Genomic DNA, 21,130 nt, shown 5'->3' with positions numbered 1-21,130 from the left:
GTAAATGATCTCTAGATCAACAAATACTTTCGATTTGACGCATCCCATCACAATAGGTGGTGCAAGCGTTATGACCTTATGCACAGGACCAATGTCAAATTGAAATTAGGAATGACAATGGGGCGGGTTCGAGACGGGTCGTCCCCATCCCAACCCTGCCCCGTTTATTAAAAATAATTATCATCCCCATCCCGTTTTAAAAATTAAACGGGGCGGGACGGGGTATGAGAATTTCCCATACCCGTCCCGCCCCGCCCCATTTAGCTTTTTTATTTTTATTTTTTTATTATTACTTTAAAATTTTTTAATTACATTAAAATAAATATATTTTATAAATAATAAAATTATTATATTTTTTATAACTTATTTTATTAAATTTTTTTTATTATCTATATATTAAAATAGTAAAATAAAATTTTAAATTAAATTATTTTAAAATTTAAACTAATTTTAATTTTATATATAATCGGGGCAGGACCGGGCAAGATGAGGCAATACCTGAATCCGCTCCGGGTTTTAAAAAAAATTACATACCCGTTCCAAACCCGTTTATTAAATTTAAACCCCGTACCATTAGGGGCAAGACGGGACGGGCACCCGAAAAAACCCGCCCTGTTGCCATCCCTACTTGAAATACACCCAAAGGCCCAACAGTAATAAAATAGTTCTTGTAATATATGATATCATCACAATTATTGTACTCGCTTTGTAACCCTTGGATTTACAGAATGCCAACTTTCTTCATGGTAACACAATTGGGATCTGAAGGAGTTGAAGAAGGTATGGCTTTGTATATGAAGCTCTCAATTGGTGCATCATCTACATCAGCTGGAGGATCTTGAAACGTCTCTGGGAGAGGCAACTGGATTTGTGCCCTCGACATAGGATTAAAGAACTCTATTGGGTAGGGAGGAGAACACGTTATTGTTACTAACCATCCATTCCACGAATGGCAACACCACTTACCGTAAACCTCCGGGAGTGGAATCCAAAAAGCCTTGTTCACGGAGAAGTCGAAGAGGTGGTGAACTTCATCATCTTTGTTAGAAGGCAACAGCAGCATTGGACTGAGAGGCTTGAATAGTTGAGATCTTGCATTGGAGGCAACCAAGCCCCATGACGAACATACTGCTCTGAACCTAATTATATCTGTTCAACTCCAGTAGTTCCTCTGGCAGTTGGCTCCAATCGACATAGGTGTATGGTTGTGCAATTGTGTCATCTGTTTTATAATAATTTACATCACAGGTAATTCTGAGTGTTCATGCAAAGCATTTTTGGAAAGAATGAAAAAAGATTGTCCCTCGTAACATTACTAGTGAATGTGCATTTCTTTACAGATACCACAACTGTAAAATATTTAGTCAATGCAAGGACTTGATTTACATCTTCAAGTTGCAGAAAGTAAAGATTCAGTGAATGCAGGAGATTGTCGGTTACATAATACAAGCCTAAGTTAATTACAGGGGACATGGACCCAAACAAGTGCAAGACAAATGACATTACCTCCTCCCATCTTCCATTTGATCCAAAGAATCAGTAGCATCATGGTCAAGAGATAATGGCATAAACCCTTTGTTGTTTCGTGAAGGTTGCTGAGGTAAAACAACCTCCATTCCTTGCGCATCTTGCACATTCACAGAATGGGCTGCTTCTCTGTTGGCCCTCAACTCCTCTAACATTTTGAAGTATGCATAGGGGCCCGATCCTGTGTACAGAAAATCAGCAAGTGATTTTATCCAAAATCAATACACAAGTACCTCATTAATGGAATATCAGTCAAATCACTGGCAATAAAGCAGAACAGAAGAGCACGTTACTCAAAATCTATACAATTGATGAAGCCAAATTTACTGCATAGAATTCAGTTGTCAACACTACCTATAATGAAAACTTATGCTTCTATCTAGCATCCCCCTTGCTTTCCCGCACTCAAATTCTATCTTGATGATTCTCTTTATAAATTCCACATATGATATGGTCCCCTGCTTACTTTCTTGATTAATTTTTAAAATTCTTAATAATCCGCCTTGCAGAATGACTCAACTTCTGAGTTTGTAACAGTGATAAACATTAACATTTACAGATATCAAGGTTTTAGTAGCTGGCTAAGCCAGAGATTTTAAGACCAATCAACTAATCATTAATTCTTGACAACTATACCCCATAAATAGAACATTAAGAAATAGTGAAGCAAACAAAACCAAAAATTTTTGGGCCTGCTTCTGAAGTTCTGGATTTTCTTTTTTGGTTCCATTATTATCTTATCTGGTGATTTAGTTGATCCTAAATGTAAAAACATCTATGTTGTGCTGTAAACCACTGTGTGATGGACAATGAATTGATTCAATTTTCTTAGGATATCCAGATGCCAAAGTGATTGTTTGGATGAGCAACAATCTCTTTTATCAAATTAATTTTATTTTCCTACTTAAACAAAATGGGGAGCTAGACCCCTCGTCCCACTTTATGAAATTTGCACAAATAAATCCTTCTATTTAGATCTTCTTTTCACTACCCCTGGAAATAAACCTCCCATAAGGATAATCAAAATTGGGTTCAACCTGTTCTCTACCATAGTGCCAACATATTCACATTTTCTACTTTCCCATTTCCAGAAAAGGCATCCCCACAAAACAGAAGGCCTAATTTTCTTGTTGATGGACTTTTGGCATACAACCGAAATGGCTCTTAAAAGAAACATAATTTTTACAAACCATAGTTAATAAAATGTAATTGAATGATCTGAAAAAGAAAAAAAAAAAGAAAAGAAAAGAATTCTGGAAATCTTTTAAGGCAGATATCACAAGAATGTATTAACAATGAGCAACAGAAGTCAAGTGAAGATGAGAAAATTAGAAAATGAAGATTTTTACCATTATTATCATATGGAGGAGGAAAGAACTGCAGATAGCAAAAAAATGCAACAACAAGCCCTGAAAAAAAATAATCACATAAATCCGGTGAGATCAAACAATGAAAAAGCATTACAGTTTACTTGACTAAAGGACAGCCTGCACTAAAACAAACCTAGAAGACCTCCAGCAAACACATCTTGCCAATGGTGCCAATAGTCATCCACCCGAGAAACTCCAACAAGAGATGCAGCAAGTAGAGGGAGGAAAACAATGCATAGTTTTGCAACATGCCCTTTGCGGTCAAATGCTTGAATCTTTCCTGATAAGTACAATGATAGGAAACCCAGGCCTGCAAAGGACCCTGCAGAGCAATCATATTTCATCAGATACGAGAAAAACACATGTACTATTCATTTGGTAAACTAAAAAGACAGAGCACACTTCAATCTGCATTTTCTTTCTATGAATCAGAAGTCTCTTACAAGTTTGAGTTCCATCATTGAAGACACCACTACAGCACAACTAGCAGCTAACTCAAATAAAAAACAATTGAAAATGAAGGCGTTGTATAGTCAGCCCATTGGAAGTATTTTTCTTGATTCCAAGAGAAAATTTTTTTAGTGTTTGCTCTTAAATGTAGGAGAGTGCTTCCTAAATGTAAACCAGAATAGTACCAAATTAACAGCATCAGGTATTTTTCTTCTATTTTTGATCCATCAATTGACTTTTATTGTCCATTAAAACTTCTGCTAATATTATTCGAAGCTAAACATTAAGCACATAGCAGGAACTGTAGCTTACACGAAGTGTGACCACTTGGGAAGCTCTTATGTCCCTCCCTTATAATGCTATCCTTTCCATGGCATATAACATCTCCCCACTGATCATACACCTGAAGAAGGGATGAGAAATAAAATGAATCAGCAATCAAGAATCTAAAAATGCAAATTAACATAAAACCATAGTGACAAATTTTGAGAATCAATTTTAATCAGCAACTAATATTAAATTTTATTGGAATGGTACATTAAGTGAAGGAAAAAAGGTTGAAAATCCAGCAAAGTCAGTTCTGGACAGCATCAAATTCCAATTTTTTGGAATGATGCATTAAAATTAAGGAAAAAGGCAGGAAGTCCAACAATCATGTTAGTTTTGATCAGTAAATTCCAACATTTTAGGACAATAACTTAAAATTAAGGAAAAAGTTGGAACTCCAGCAACCACGGCAAGGTTTGATCAGGACATTTAAATCAATTCAGTGAAAAATTAGGCAGAATAAGTTCGATTATCTTAACAATTTACTGTACTAAATCTTGAGCCCTGTATTTGGATTGACCAACTTTCACAAATATTCATGGATATTAGGACTCTAAAAGACAAAAATCTGGTAATTTTTGAAGATCAACTGCACAAACTATTATGAGGAAAAAGATATTCACCTCTCACAGTAACAAGGCATGAAAAGAAACTAGGGTTAAGAAATAGATATTGACATACATCTTTTCCATCAGGAAAGCAGCGCCAAAAGAAGTCTGGCCGAGGCCGTCCAACTGCATCTTTTATTGCATCCGTGATAACCGCAGTGATCAGCACAGAAAATAAGAGGCCTGCTTTCGTGAATTCATATCAGTCAGCAGTACCTTCATAGGCACTTCCTTTAAATAGGAGCAAAAAAAATTATCCCCTTGGGGTTTTATATATATAATAGTACCTAGTATGCTGTGGTGCAGATCATATACATCCCTCCTACGAAGATAGAATAGAATAAAAATGACAATCGGCAACAGAACAGCATAGATCTGATAATCAAGTGAGAGAAGGCTTGGTTAGTTCCACTTGCTTGAGCAAACTAACACAGATAAAACTAAGGAAGCAGGACAAAAAATGGAAGTTTGTTTCATTTTGATTTCTATAGCATTTGAAGGCAAAAATCTGGTCTTTCAAATGGAATTATTACCAAAAGGAAGTGAAATGAAGTCAGTCAGTAAATCCTGTCATTATGTTAATTCGTTAAAAACACAAAATTAGTCTTATATACAGGTGAAATAAGTAATTTCAAATATTCAGGTAATATAGAATAAAATTGAGCAAATTCTGTCAGAGTCAGACCAAATGGAATTATTTTCAAGTTTCACTTGGTTTTCAAACACCCAGTTAAAAGATTAACATGCTATATAAAGGAAAACTTACTGGAACAGCCCACACAGGTACTGTGTTATCTTTCAAAGGATATTTAAGGTCATCCATCATATCTTTTCCCACAAAGCGGTAAAATGGATGAATGACAAGTAGAATGATCTCTAACATTACAAGAAGCAGCAATATAAGCCAATCATGCTTGTGATCTCTTGCCACTTGGACTCCATGAGATTTGATAGTGTGACAACCAGGTTCAACCTCCCTTATTGTGCCCTGCTAGAGCAAACAGAAAAGAAAAATTAGACATATTGGTGAATGAAGTTTCAAATTAAACACTGGCTTCCACCAAAAAGGCACAATCCAATGTAAGGGCAAACCACAATGAGTCATTTAATTATAGCAGGTAGTTACAAGTATCCTTAAGACTAATTTTTTTTCTTTTAATGTTTAAATGTTGCATGACCATTGGCTTCATTTGGTGCAGTAAAAATGATTTCTTGAGAGAAACCTCATGTTCCATCTGGTTACCTCATTACACAAGCTGCTATTTAAGCTAATATGATGGCAGATAGATACACAGTTTTTCCAAAGTGTCTTATGGTCTTTGTCAATCTAGAGGATAATTTTCTTAGAAAAGTTCAGATTGAAGTAGTTTCCTTCAATTTTTGTTCAGCATGGAGGCAAAGAAACACATCATATTACTATCGGAAAAAAAAAAGAACAAGAGAAAGATAAGAAATACATTAAATGCCTACCATTTGAAGTATTGTTATACTGTCATCTTTTTTTCTTCTAGGAGAGTTTCAATTGCAACAAATCGAACCATTATAAATAGGTCTTCACATACAGATCTCAACAGAATAGCATATCCGTTGAAATATTTCTCTTCTTTTCTTAACTTTTCTTCTTCTATTTTTTTTAAAAGAAAATTTAGATGCTTCGGATTAGAAATAGCTAGTATCATGCTTCTTTACTCTGCATGGCAGTGGACAGGCACCATGGCACACCAGCATCTACAGCAGATAATGGAAAATTCCCAAATGTTACTTCAAAAAAACCATTTCTCAAGAAACTAATCCCATGCCCAAATATGATAGGCTTTCTTTTCCCAACATGAAATGACTAATGAAACTAAAACTCATACTCCCACCAGAAATATGCAGAACTACTGGTGCTTCCATGAAATCTCATGTAAATGTCAAGAAAATAGCTCCATACCTTGAACATCATGAAATCTAAACTTCAATAGCAAATAATAATAAGTCACTGAGGAAAAAAGTAGATGTCCAGAAATGTGATATGCATTCTTTTCTCAACATGGGCTAAAGAAATCAAATTAGAACTCATAATCCCCAGCATACACATGCACATAATCTTTTTCATATATGGGTGCCATGATTCACTTAACTCTCATATGAATTGTTTGGTCTTGTGTTAGCAGGATTTGGAAATCTAAACCAAATCCCATTCATATAGCACACAATTAACCAATGTTTAACCAGTGAAAAACAACCCTCAGTCCAACATGCTTTCATGTGTAAAATATGGATTAGGATATATGACACAAGAATTACAACATTTCCAGAGATCCCAATTTCTCAATCCCTTCAACATATGATTCAGTAATTTCATGCTATCTGGTGACTGGTCAGTCATGAACACAAGAACTAAATTTTTGGAAAAGGCTTCTAGACATATTTTCTACAATCACAAAGTAAAATCTGAAACAAACTGTATTACATCAGAACTAACCAAACCCCACCAATTATAATCCAGCATCTTTGGGGAAGGAAAAGCAAGTGATGAATTTTTATTTTTTATTTTTAAATCATCATTCCATGGTAGCCCTGTATCCTAAAAGTTTGGGGAAAAAAAATTACAATGAAGATACTAATAATTAGAAACATTAACAAGAAAACAAACTTACCTGAAAAACACTCGAAAAATTCCAACGGGAACCAAAAAGGCTACCCGGATACCTCCAAGCCATAGATCCACTGTCGGGAACTAAGGTCAAAATGTGCCTAACAAAAGTATAATTAAAAATCTTATATACAATTTTCAGATAAAGGAGGACGAAAAACAGAATCCTATGAGCGACGAAAAGAAAGAGCAGTGAGGGGAAGTGGGTAAATGAAAAATGAAGCGAAAGCAACTTGCTTCCTTACCTGGGAAAGATTGTAGACGTAATTTTCTGGAAATTTTGGGTTTTTCCCTCCGAAAATGGAATTCAAATGGGACCCAGGCGCAAAGATATCTTTATTGCTCTAATCAGGAACTTTTGAACCACGAATCTAGAGAGAGAAAGTGGGTTTTAGGGAGAGAGAGAGTTTGCAATGAAATGAAACGATACAACGACGGTTGGTCATATTCCTTATCACCATTATCTGCGTGAAGGCTCCAGCCACGAGATAACGACTGCATTATTTCAAATTTTATTTTAAAAAACACACCCTGGAAAATTATAACATCCGATGGTCAAGGCGGCGACTTAGTTTTGATGAATTGTCGCTGCTCGATCCTTTGACTTTCATCTTGGCTTCTTCATGTTGGCTACAACCTACACCTACACGCCTTTCCATAGAGCCGTTTGGACCGTTTTGGGTTGGCGACCAATGATACGACGTCGTTTTATTGATTGAAAACAATTAAATATTCTTAGAATGTTGTTGTCACGGACTCACAGGGAAAAGCCAAAGACTAGGTGGCTGAATGGTAAAAGTGGACTGGTGGAGGGCCAACTGGGTGAGTGATCCTTGGGGTAATCAATGCGACCTGATGCGAATCACATCATTAGTGGGTGTTTTTCAATTTCAGCAAGATCTTAGCCCACCCACCACATATTTAAGGTCAATTATTGTTGAGTGATCATTATTTTGATAGAATTTTAACACAATGAAAGAGATTTTATTTGCCGACAAAAACAAGTTACAAGCCTTAGTTTGATCGGTTTGATTTATATATTTCAGAATGATTACATTTTACAATTTACAACTCATTGGGTCATTTTCTAAACTTACATTCAGGCATCTTGAATGCTTCGATCAGAGCAATTCGGCTGGGATGGTGGACTGGTAGGAATTATTCTGGACCATATGTTAGAGGCGCTCATAATATTTGATGGCATCACTTTTGAATTTTCTTTCATTTCCCTTTGACTTTTACTCCTTGTTGTTGGGTGACTTAATGATCATTACAGTTAAGAGTGTTTTAGAACTTATGCTGAATTAGGTTAGGTAATTAATGGGCATTGGGTCGTCGGTTGGGTTGCATATTCCGGCGAGGGGCCAGAGATACAAAACGGAATCAACACCTCCGGCCAATGGTCTGGGATGGCACGATTTAGAACTTGAGGTTTCTAACAATGATTGAGATTCTTAACAATTTTATGACTTAAAAGTTTTGGAATCTCCATCTTCTTCACAAAAAGTGTAACATACATTCAACACAATTCAATCCGATTTTGGATGGGTTTGGACAATCATTTTTACAATTTGGGTTTAAGTAACAAAAGTCAATCTGAGTTAAATAACTCAGCCGTCCTCCCTAACTACAACAACCCAAGATAACTATAATTCTTGACAAAGAGTTGTATTTGATAAAATAAGAAAATTATATATAACAAGAAAAATTAAAAACCATCACCAAATGCCTACTTTAATATGACTAATCAGAAAAAGTTGGGGTCACCCAAAAGAGTGGAGAGGTCCATATTTGATTAGATTGGAAGATTGGTTCGAAGCACTGATTCTTTAACTTAAAGACTCCCATATCTTGGCATCCACGTGGGTGGATTTTCAGAGTAGCCTTCCAAATAATTATCAAGATAGTAGATGCAATCTTGTTTAAATTCACTGAAATCTTTTGTAGATATAGAAATCGATCTATTATGACCTAAGAACAAGGCATTGCCACCTAAGTCATTCACTAGACTCCATGTCCTTGAACTGAAATCCAATTTAAATACCTCAAACGTTGATGTGTAATAACGAGGAGAGTGTGCAGCATCAACATCTTCCCATTCAACTTCTCTTATTACTTGCAAAAGATCTCCGGATGACTACCAAATATGCATGCTCAAGGGCTTCAAGTTTAACCCGTGGTCCACCTTCTATCACCAGGTTTGCAGAGTGCCAATTCTGCCCAGTTGCAACAAATAGCCACAAAGATGCAATTGGGATTTGAAGGAGCAGAAGATGCTATGACCTTCTTTTATGAAGGCTTCAATGGGTGTTTGATGAATTTCGGGCGCAGGATGCTCAAAGGCCATCGCTGGGGGCAGCTGAATTTGTACCCGGACATGATGTCTAAAAAGTTTATTGCATGAGGCGGAGTATAATCGATTGTGAGTAGCCATCCATTCCATGAGTTGCAACACCATGCACCATAAGTACCCTCAAGTTGAATTTCAACACCCTTGTTCATAGACAAGCTAAAGAGTCTGCAAGATTTATTATTGTTATTAGGGGGTAGCAACAAAATTGGACTGCTCGGCTTGAAGAGCTGTGTCACCTCTGAAGCAACAAAACTCCATGACCTACATACGACTCCAAACCTAAGTATGTCTTGGACATATTGCAGATGCATGAAGACGAGCTCCAGCAATTCCTCTGGCAACTCATTCCGATCATCAGTTACATCCATCAAGTGTATCCAACAACAATATATTAAGAAACAAATAGCGATGGAAAGAGAACTTGAGCACTCTTTAGCTGCAATGAAAATTGAATATGAGATAGAGCGATTTTTATAGTGGCCAAGTTTCATGAAATAACAATTTCCAATAAATATTATTCAAATGAATATTACATAATTCAAATAAATTTAAAAACTGATATAATAATAAAAACTATACATCATAAAATAACTTCAAATACAAATACAAATAAAGCAAAAATATTACCTTATAAGCAACAACGTGAATGTCGAAAAAAAAAGAGGAGATAAGACATGCTCAAATTTTAACAAAGATGAAAGGTGAAAAATTTTCAAACTATGAAGATAGGCAAAACGTGAGTGAAGAATTTTGAAGGTGAAAATTAGAAAGAAAAAATTTGAAGGTGAAAATGAGAAGGAATAAGGTAATTTATAGTGTATGAGAAATTGGAATTGGTGGAGTGTAGTAAATTGGAGTATTAAATGGATGAATATGAGAACACATGAATAGGTATGGAATAGGTAAGAGTATAGTGTATAGGATAAGTGGTTAAAGTTTGAATTTCAATTTTCAATTGGAATTGGTGAGTGTAGTAAATTGGAGAATGGGAAATCGTCTCTTGAAGAGACGATTTCCCTTTGAGATTTTTTATTTTTATTTTATGAGAAATTTACCTTTGAATAATTTTTTTTTTTTAATTAGTTTGGATTTCCAATTTTTTGTAATATTAATTTTTTTTTTAATGGGAACAATTTCTTTTTTTTTTTTAATCGGAAATCGTCTCTTCAAGAGACGATTTCCCTTTTGATTTTTTTTTTTAAATGGGAAAATCGTCTCTTGAAGAGACAATTTCCCTTTGAAATTTTATTTTTTTTAAATTAGTTTGGATTTCCAATTTTTTGTAATATTAATTTTTTAATGGGAAAACGTCTCTTGAAGAGACAATTTCCCTTTGAAATTTTATTTTATTTTTTTAAATTAGTTTGGATTTTCAATTTTTTGTAATATTTTTTTTTTTTAGTGAAGAGACTATTTCCCTTTTGATTTTTTTTTTTTTTTTAAATCGTCTTTTCAAAAGACGATTTTACTTTAAAAAATTTTTATCCGCGGACCCTCTCTCTTACCTGGCAAAAACTACCATACATTTGGAATTACTTTTTCTCCTACGGTAATTTAAGAATAATTTTTTTAAATTGCCGTACTCTTGTCAAAAGTCCTGTTTTGTAGTCCTCCTTGTTGAGATATTAGGAATGTTTTCTTTATATCATTCTTTCCTTATATCATTTAGTGTTGAGATATTAGGAATGTTTAGATATTAGGAAAGTTGAGATATTATGAATATTGAGATATTAGGAAAGTTGAAATATTAGGATATTAGTTGTTATTTCCTTATATCATTCTTTCCTTGTATCATTCTTTCTCATTATGGTGATTACCCTCTATATATACTCTGTACATGAACGAATGAAAGTATGAATGAAAAAACTACCATTTATCAATTTGAAGATGGTATCAGAGCCATGGAATTGAAATCCTGGATATTTTGTCGCTATGGTAGTCCGACAGCGATCAACCATCCTAAGACAAGCCCTCATATTGATAAGTCAACCTTCAAATGCACTCACTGCAATAAGACTAGTCCCACCAGTCTGGATATCCCACAATTTCAAAGCAATGACTCTTGGCATGACTAGGAAAACAATGAGGAACCGAGGGTTTGAACCATGGACCTTTAGATCATGTTTAGGCTATCAACACTTTGTTATTAATGATAATAATCGTGATCAGCGGAAGAAGGATTCCAAGAAAACCTCGACTGCAACTGTTGCCGAAATAAAAACAGAGGCTAATGTTGCTGAGAAAGCCTCTGCATTGGTAGCCGCTACTGATCATGGTGGTAAGTTTTTAAATACTTTTACACCTGTTATTAATAGTGCATGGATAATTGATTCTGGTGCTACAGATCATATGACTTTTGATTCTAGACAGGTTTCACTCCTTAGACCTTCTTCACAAAAAATTGTTTCCACAGCCAATGGTAACACAATCCCAATCATTGGGGAAGGATCCTTAACTCTTACTAATACTTTAAATTTGGATTCTGTTTTAGTTGTTCCATCTTTAGATTACAATCTTTTGTCAGTTTCTCAAATCATTGCAGCCTTATCTTGTATTGTCATTTTTTGGCCTGAATTTTGTGTGATTAAAGACATCCAAACAAGACAGACGATTGGTTGTGGTATTAAGCGGGAAAAACTATATTACTTGGACTTGCAGTCAAATGATTCAAATAAGTTGCAACAAGCCTTGATGGCAGATGGATCTGAAAGGGAGAAGAAAAAGTCTGAAATTTGGTTATGGCATTGACGTTTGGGACATGCTTCCTTTGGTTATTTAAAAAAATTGTTTCCTAGTTTGTTTGCAAAGAGTGATATTTCTGGTTTCTGTTGTGATATTTGTGAATTGGCTAAAAGCCATCGTGCTTCGTTTCCGTTAATTTTGAATAAAAGTCTGTTTCCTTTTATGGTTATACATTCTGATGTTTGGGGCTCATCCAAAGTCCCAACTTTGAGTGGCTCACGTTGGTTTGTTACTTTTATTGATGATTATACCAGAATGACATGGTTATGCTTGATGAAGACCAAAGATGAAGTGAACTTGTTATTTCAAAATTTTCATAAAATGATTGAAACTCAATACAATGCAAAGGTTCGGGTTCTGCGTAGTGATAATGGTGGAGAATATCAAAGTTCTGATATTCAAAAGTATTTAGAAGGACCTGACATCATTCATCAGATTACTTGTTCCAATACACCCCAGCAAAATGGAGTCGCTGAATGAAAAAATCGGCACTTGTTAGAGGTTGTTCATGCTTCCTTGATAGCAGCAAAAACATCGATATCTTATTGAGGAGAAGCAATCACATCTGCTGCATACTTGATCAATCGGGTACCTTCTAGCTCAATTAACTTTCAAACACCTCTCCAAACTCTTACTAATGTCGTAGTTGCCCCAACCGTCCCAAATCTGCTTCCTTGTGTTTTTGGTTGCGTGGCATTTGTGCATTTACACAAGCACCATCGCACTAAGTTAACTTCCCATGCATTGCAATGTGTGTTTGTTGGATATGCATTGCACAAAAAGGGATATCAATGTTACCATCCTCCAACTCGACAAATGTATATTACAATGGATGTGGTGTTTCATGAAGATTCGATGTATTTTTCATCTGAGTCTGAACTTTAGGGGAAGTACCATAAGGAAATTCAGACTCTCGATTATGATTATCATATCTCTGAGGAAAATGAATCTAGACAATTTGAACTAGTTAACCAGGAAACGGGTGAGTTGGATATGAGTGGTCAACAATTTGGGTCCGAAAATGTCTTCATTGAAATACCAAACCAATCATTGTCTGTTGAGGGTATTCTTAATTTAGAACTTGATCCATTTATGAAACGGTTACCACACCGTCATAATGGAGGTATTCCTAAACCCACATATGAACCTGAATTGTCTACCAAAGTCAAATATCTCATGAGCAACTATGTGTCTAACCATCGTTTGTCTGAATCAAATAAGTCATTTGTAAATCAATTATCTACTATAGCTATTCCTAACAGTGTGCAGGAAGCCTTAGCTGATCCAAGGTGGAAAGCAGCCATAAATAAAGAGATGAAATCATTGCAGAAGAATGAAACATGGGAACTCGTAGAATGTCTACCAGGAAATAAGCCAGTTGGGTGTCGTTGGATCTATACTGTGAAGTACAAGGCAGATGGTAGTATTGAACGATTTAAAGTAAGACTGGTAGCAAAAGGGTACACTCAAACTTATGGAATTGACTACACAAAGACATTTGCACCTATAGCTAAAATCAACACAATTCGAGTATTACTGTCTTTAGCTGCAAACCTAAATTGGCCATTACAACAATTTGATGTGAAAAATTCCTTTCTGCATGGCGAGTTATCTGAAGAAGTATACATGGATCTTCCACCAGGATGCATGGTGCCAGAAAAACAATGTCAGAAGGTGTGCAAATTGAAAAAGTCATTGTATGGGTTGAAGTAATCCCCGAGAGCATGGTTTGGAAGGTTCACAAAGTCAATGAGAGCTTTTGTCTATCGTCAAAGTAATTCAGATCACACTTTGTTCCTAAAAAAACAACATGGTAAGATTACGACACTCATCGTATATGTGGATGACATGGTAGTTACAGGAAATGATCCTGAAGAAAGAAAAGCTCTGCAAAATTATCTATCTAGAGAATTCGAAATGAAATATCTAAGTCCTCTGAAATACTTTCTTGGGGTTGAAGTTTCTCGATCAAGTGAAGGAATTTTGTCTCAAAGAAAGTATGTCTTAGATCTTTTATAGGAGATTGGAATGTCGGGATGTCAACCTGTTAATACATTAATAGAAAAAGGTCTGAAATTGTGTGTTGAGTCTAATCAAGTATCAACCGATAAGGGAAGATACCAGAGACTTGTGGGGAGATTAATGTACTTAGCTTATACAAGACCAGATCTTGCGTATGCATTGAGTGTAGTGAGTCAATACATGCATAATCCTGGAGAGCAACATATGAATGCAGTCATGCGTATTTTGAGGTATTTGAAGAATGCTCCTGGGAAGGGAATTTTGTTCACTAAAAATGTTGATCATCAAAGTATAGAAGTATATACTGATGCTGATTGGGCCGGTGCAGTGGATGATAGGTGATCTACATCTGGTTACTTTACCTTTGTAGGTGGTAATCTTGTGACATGGAAAAGTAAGAAGCAGAATGTCGTTGCTCGTTCAAGTGCAGAAGCGGAATTTAGAGGTATGACTCTAGGACTTTGTGAGGCATTATGGCTAAGACTCCTCTTATAGGATTTAGGTTACCTATCTAAGCAACTAATCCGATTGTTTTGTGACAATAAAGTCGCATGTGACAATAAAGTCGCATGTTACATTGCTCATAATCCAGTACAACATGATCGTACAAAGTATGTCGAGGTGGATAGATTCTTCATTAAGGAAAAGTTGGATGATAAGATTATGGAATTGCCTAAGATTTGATCAGAAGATCAATTGGCCGATATCTTTACCAAAGCTGTCTCAAGTCAAGTGTTCTCAAAATTTTTAAACAAGTTAGGCATGTGTGACATCTATGCACCAACTTGAGGGGGAGTGTTGAGATATTAAGAATGTTTAGATATTAGGATATTAGTTGTTATTTCCTTATATCATTCTTTCCTTATATCATTCTTTCTCATTCTTAGAATGGTGATTACCCTCTATATATACTCTGTACATGAACGAATGAAAGTATGAATGAAAAAACTATCATTTATCAATTTGAAAACTCCTCTCCCTCATAACCACTTAGGTGGGCAAGCCACACGGGAGACCTCTTTCAACCATATGGCTCAATGGCTCTAAGGTCGAGTAACTGACACGTCTCAAAGTAGGTCAAACAAACAAATCTTACATTGATACAGTAAGACAGGCGCCCGACTGTCCTATGTGCAGATTGCGTGTCAGACACGCTTCATATTAAATACAGTCATTATTAAAAAACATTTGATCATCAACAGCTTATCAACGCAAGACAGTCGTTATGCATCGATAGTCAACACAATAATACCGTGTAATCAAGCTCAACTAAGGTGCTATTAAGACACCTGGAAAGACATTACACTGCAATAAATATAAATAATCATGTAGACTCCACAAATAAACATAAAAATTCTCTTACTTGCTTAAATCACTTATTGACTTTTGCATCAAATGGGCATGTCTAGACAAATCATTCGAACAACCTTTTATACAGATACTACAATCGTTTGGATCTTTGGCAAGCTAAACAAAACCATTGACTATGCCATTCATCTGATTCTTGGAAGTTAGACGAACCATACATTTGGACTGTGTAACAACACTTTCTGTTTTTTATTTTTAAAAGTAAAAAATTTTATGTAAAAAAATGAATTCCAATATATATATATATATATTTGCCTTATATTTTTAAAAAATACTTTAAAAAGTTTTAAATTTATAAGCTAAATTTATAGTTTTATATAAAAGTTATTGTATTTTATATAAAAGGTATTATTATTTTCTATTTTTAAAACTCATAGAATAGGAAATATATCCAAAAAGAGCATCAACCAAGGGGTATTCCATGTTTGAAATGAAATAATTGAACTAACACTCAATAGTCAATACTCCCACCAGAAATCTGCAGAACCATTTCTGTTTCAATCAAATCCCAATTAAATGTCAAGAAAATAGTCTCACACCCTAATAATAATGGATCATTTAGGAAATAGGTATATGTCTAAAAATGGAGATATGCTATCTTGTCTCAACATGGACTAAAGAAATCAAATTAGAATTCATCATCCTTGACCACACATATGCACATAATCTCTTTCATATAGTGTGTGACTGGTATCACAATTCACACAATACTAGTTTGAATTGTTATCTTGGTCTAGTTTTTGCTAGGTATGTATGCACATAATCTTTCAAAATATGTCTAATAAAAGGTTAATATAAGATTTTATGTAAAAATTCACACCCACCTATATAAATATTGTTCACTCTAAATCCAAAATGATTCTCACGGCTTTAAAATATATCTATATAATTAAGATGAATTCATACTTATATAGCGCGAAGAATTTTCTCCTCTATCCAATATAGGATGTTATTTCTCATATAAAGATGTTTAAGATATCTCACATCTGATAAAGAAAAAAATTTATATCATTATATAAGTACAGACTCCTCTTAATCTTATATGTGTTTTAATGTAATGAAGTTTCTTTTAAGTTCAAAGTGAATAATATCTACACGATTAAACGTGAGAAAAACCCTAAAAAAATTGGAATTTAAAGGATACCAGAATCATGAACTTGTGAACCACAATTCTGGAGAGAGAAAGTGGGCTATTGGATGCGAGGAAAAACCCTAAAAAATTTTGACTTTAAAGGGGACCCAGAATCATGAACTTGTGAACCACAATTCTAGAGAGAGAAAGTGGGCTTTGGAGAGAGATTGCAACGAATGGGTACAGCGCCGATTGGTGATATTCTTACACAGACTGGGATGGCACGGCCTGGTAGGCTGGGTCTTGTTGGGCTTCACCTGGAGGCCTAATGGTCCCGCCCGTGGCCCATGGAAAAAGGAACCTCTTAAAAGTCTCATTCAAAAATGCATCCTTGATCATATCCCTAAACGGATTGCCACCTTCAGCTCAAGAAAATGGAAGGTGCGGACCAATTATAACCTTTCACGCTTGCAGATACATAAATTTCAGCATAATCAACGCAGATTAAGCTCATAAAAACCGCCCCAAATTTGAAACAATTATAAAAATCATGTTTTATGCCGAGTATTCGTTGGATAATTTGGCCCGTCAAGGCCCGTTTTGAGCCACCTCTACGTGGGTCAGTAGTCAGATCAATCCTCCATGGACCCAAAACTTCAATGGCCACCTAGACTATCAGCCATTAGGAACCGGAAAAGTTTGAGATATATGGAGCCGAACCAGATAATTATGCAGAGCCGAACCAGATAATTATGCACATGCTATGATGCAAGTTCTTTTTCTTTTCTTTTTTTTTCTCTAACAGGGATGGATTTTTTGGCTTTTTATACAAATATTCAAATCAACTTAAATTAAAATAAACTCCAAACATAAACAAAAGAAAATTATTATTATTGCATTATATTAGTCATTTTCATTTCTATATTAAAATTATATATAAGACCCTCATCATGCAATATTGTCACATCCATGTTTCATATCTTTGATTAGTAAGTTGAAGACCGTCCTCTCCATTGTTATTGGCTGGATGAGTATGATGTTGTAATTCATGCATTTGAAATTCAACCTTGATCCCTCATGCATTAAATTTTCCAACTTTGATGTGCCACCAAACTATGACCCGTCATTTCCCTTTTATTTTTTAATAAATGCATCTAAATTGGTTGTTAGAATTCATGAAAGGGACATCTCCATCTGCCATTGCTGAGATTTGATGAACAATGAGAACTTTACCACTCATCTAGAGGTGAAACTCATGTCAAGAAGATGAAAGAAACGTTTTAAAAAAGTCTGCATGATATTAACATGAGACACTTGATGCTGAAAAAGCTAGGAAGCAATGGGGATATAAGCCTTTGGTCCATGCTCTACAACACCAATAGTGCCTCCGTCCTCAGACTGGTCTATCTCAGACCTTAGGTATAGAAAAGTATCACAGCATCCTCCCTGTAAGGATTTCCAAATGATACTTAAAACATGAAAAATAATTTAATTAATTTTAATTCTTTAAATGAGTTTTAGCATATTTGAAAAAAAAAAAATCAAAACATTTATATATTTTTTTTATAAGAAATTTGAGAGGAATTGTGAGAAAAAGGAAATTTAACATATTATCATCGGCTTGCTGATAAAACATATTATTTTTTAAAAAATAATTTTAATTTCAAATAATAGAATTAAGATATTTATTGTTGGTTTAATAATTATATTTTTTTAATTTTTATAAAATAAAAATCTAATTAAAAACCCAAAATATTTTTAATATTTTAAAAATAATTTTTATATTTAATGTTTTATTTTTAATTATTCTACATATTTATATAATTAATTTTTAAAACAATTAAAAATAGCTATATTCTCTTAAAACATCATATTTTATTTTTCCTAAAAAAAAACAATTTTTACTTATAAAATATGTTTTTTATACTTTTTATTTTACAAAATCAAAAACCATTCCCAAAAACATTTCCACCCGAATCTCTCTCTTAGTGGTGACCATCAATTTTGACTACTTGTGGAGGCAGCGAGGATGAATGATGGTTGTTGGTGAACAGTCCACGTAAAACAACTTTTGGTCACATCATGATCATCCTCTAAAGATTGTGCAGAACCATAAAAGTATCCTAGGAAAATTTAATTTGTCCACCTCAATGATATTTACAACACAACGTTAACTAAATCATAGCTGTCTATTTCACTCGACGGTTTCAGCTGGTCCCGCATCCTTTCCTTTCAATTTTCTGGAAAAAGCTTGGACGCCCATTCACAAACTCACCTTTGTTTGAATAAAAGCAACACCCTCCTCCCATCACCTCAAAATTCCCATTTACAAAAATGAATTAAAAGGGGAAATAAATTTTATTACAGTCGTCAAGAGGACGAAATCCTCTGACACAAAAGTATGAGCAGTAGAAGGGTCAGAACAACTGTTTAACCATATGCAGGTCTTTTTTTTAATCCCAATCGAACTAAAAAATTATGGATATGGTACGTGTGTCATGAGGGGGCATATTACTATATTTTGATGCTGATTCCTCCAAAAGATGGGTATTTTTTTTGGCTATTTATATGCATATACTATTATAAAGTAGGGGGTGAGCCGCGTGAAATAATTCCCATGTAGGAGATGAAAATGAAGTAGAATTTATTCTCGTTTATCCCAAGGGATCCACCATAGCGAATCCAACATTTCTGGTCTTCTGCTTTCGTAGAATCTAACGTTTCTGTATGCCATCGACTTGTGTGAAAAACAGACGTGGTGCTGACTCAGGTGAAACTGCCCAGTACGCTCTCTTTCTCTCTGCATTTATTTTCTCTTCTCTATCCGAGCACCTTTTTCATGGTCAACTGATTTTTTCCAAGTATTTTCTCCATTCCAATTCAAGGTATTCAAGAATATGAAAGCATACCCTTGATGGCTTTAATTGAATGCAGAGTTTGGGGTGGTCTGCATTTCTGATACAGCCTTCAGACGTAATCAAAAGGGGAGAGGGGGAGTGGGGGTGAAATCCTGGTGTCTTTATAAGGTTGAGGACAGGTCTGGGGCCCAAGGAAAAAAATGACCCTCCTCCTCCTCAGGTGGACTAGCTGTTCCCTAAAGTGGTCCCATTCTCCCAGAACGGGGATGAGCTGTTTTCTTGAACAACTTTTATGGAGTTGGGTTGGAAAGCAGAGATGGTTCCAGTTCTCAGACAAACCCCATTTATTAAGGGAGGGGTTGGGACTCCTTTTGACTGGATGGTCTGGCCTGACTTGCATACACGTTACACTACACGCCCTCCCCCACTTTCCCAGGTTCCTCACATTCAATAACGTTTCATTTTGGGATGGATGAGGGGATTAAGAGTTTTCAATTAAAATAATTCATCATCGTCACGCTGCAATTGGTGTAGGACATGATATGCTATGAGCACTTGGGAGATGCCTTACAATCGGGTCAGTTTCTTACCTGCAAAAACAAAGCTCAGTAAGGGCACTGTCAGAGGAAACACTTTTTCTTCAAAAATCAGCAGACTGTACTACAAAACAAAAGGAATAGCAAACAACAGCTCATGAAACTTTAGTCATATTCCAGAGGAATTTTGATTGATCTGTTCGTTCATTTTAGGGTGCCATAGAAGTAGGCTATTATAAAGCATTTCTAGCTCGTATAATTGGAGCTTGTCAGCACAAAAAGGAAGGAAAAAAAATATATTCAAGTCATTGTCGAGAATAATTTCCTTTATTAACCTGTTGCCGGTTCTATTAATTCTGTGGAAAAACCAAATTTGTGGTACGTAATCACAAATGAGTCAGACCCTCACTAGATCAAATAATGCGGGGCATGATTCCTAAGCTACGTCACGACGTGCTTTTATTCCTTCTATATCACATCCAAATCACAAAATCACAGAAATAGTAGTAATCAAGTTCGTTCAAATTTGAAATTATTCAGAAGTAAGTTAAAAACCGGCCTTATATTAGTCAATTAGGTGAACAAATTCATGATACGTTTCAGGGAAAGAGTTAGCAAATTGGGTGGACTACTCTCACATGTCAGCAGCATTTCAATGACCTTTGCCTCAAGGCATGCATCGTTATCATTTTGCCCCCTTTTTCATTTTTTAGAGTTAATGGGACATGAACTGCTAACCAACCTTATCCTCTAGCATATACGAAAAAGGCCAAATGACAAAACCTTTGATTAGGTGTGACTGAGGAGTGAGGTCGACCCGCCATTCCATGATCCCTACAAGATTCTGTAGGCCTGCCTTGCCATTTTCATGACGTTGATTAGGCCAAACTTGCTAACATTAGTCCGTTTGCATTTATGTTAGGGCAACTTGTTTGGTAGATGAGAAAAAGGAAAGAAAAAAGCTATGGGCTCACAGGTATATATGAATGAGCCTTAGATGCATTACTAATTTGAAGGCAGATAAAAGGTGGATGGATCAGGCTAGTTGAGGTGGGTGTCTTCTCAATAGATAAACCCATCGAAAGTGATCCACCCATGACTTCGTTTTGGTCCAGGAATCATTATACTATCGTATGATTCGTATTAATATAGTTATAATTTGTCGGACACACGAGCAAGTCAACAACTACGATAACACCAAATATAATATAACAACAAAGGATAATGAAATTAAGGTGGTGGGTGAGCTAAAATGCTTG

At 35.3% G+C, this 21,130-nt stretch overlaps 1 protein-coding gene across 7 annotated transcripts; it reads right to left on the bottom strand.

Moving 5' to 3' along the window:
* Positions 1 to 1,287: 1,287 nt before the first annotated feature.
* LOC100254175 (lipid phosphate phosphatase 2) lies at positions 1,288 to 7,562 on the bottom strand. Of its 7 annotated transcripts, none has more exons than XM_010665671.3 (10): positions 6,925 to 7,140; positions 6,148 to 6,215; positions 5,753 to 6,010; positions 5,049 to 5,273; positions 4,570 to 4,657; positions 4,356 to 4,465; positions 3,660 to 3,750; positions 3,031 to 3,219; positions 2,877 to 2,936; positions 1,288 to 1,708 (listed from the first exon to the last, which is right to left on the bottom strand). In XM_010665671.3, exons 3-10 carry the CDS (start codon positions 5,753 to 5,755, stop codon positions 1,503 to 1,505), a joined length of 972 nt encoding a protein of 323 aa, XP_010663973.1. In that variant the 5' UTR covers positions 5,756 to 6,010; positions 6,148 to 6,215; positions 6,925 to 7,140; the 3' UTR covers positions 1,288 to 1,502. The 7 variants fall into 7 exon arrangements, with proteins under 7 accessions (XP_010663973.1, XP_010664060.1, XP_002282847.1 ...); XM_010665758.3 differs by having other exon boundaries at positions 5,049 to 5,270; XM_002282811.5 differs by lacking the exons at positions 5,753 to 6,010; positions 6,148 to 6,215 and adding an exon at positions 7,166 to 7,562 and having other exon boundaries at positions 5,049 to 5,270; positions 6,925 to 7,021.
* Positions 7,563 to 21,130: the final 13,568 nt, after the last annotated feature.

The sequence above is a fragment of the Vitis vinifera genome, chromosome 1 (genome assembly GCF_030704535.1).
Source record: "Vitis vinifera cultivar Pinot Noir 40024 chromosome 1, ASM3070453v1".
Taxonomy (NCBI): Eukaryota; Viridiplantae; Streptophyta; class Magnoliopsida; order Vitales; family Vitaceae; genus Vitis; species Vitis vinifera.
This window is presented reverse-complemented; position numbering and strand designations above follow the sequence as displayed.

Bases quoted from the DNA above. Each gene is read 5' to 3' on its own strand.
- LOC100254175 (XM_019219014.2), bottom strand. From the start codon at position 6,987: ATGGCTTGGAGGTATCCGGGTAGCCTTTTTGGTTCCCGTTGGAATTTT. The intron at 4,466-4,569 runs GTACTATTATAT...TCACGAAAGCAG, and splicing joins TCTGCACCACAGCATACTAG to GCCTCTTATTTTCTGTGCTG. The intron at 3,751-4,355 runs GTATGTCAATAT...TCCCTTCTTCAG, and splicing joins GCTTTCCTGATGGAAAAGAT to GTGTATGATCAGTGGGGAGA.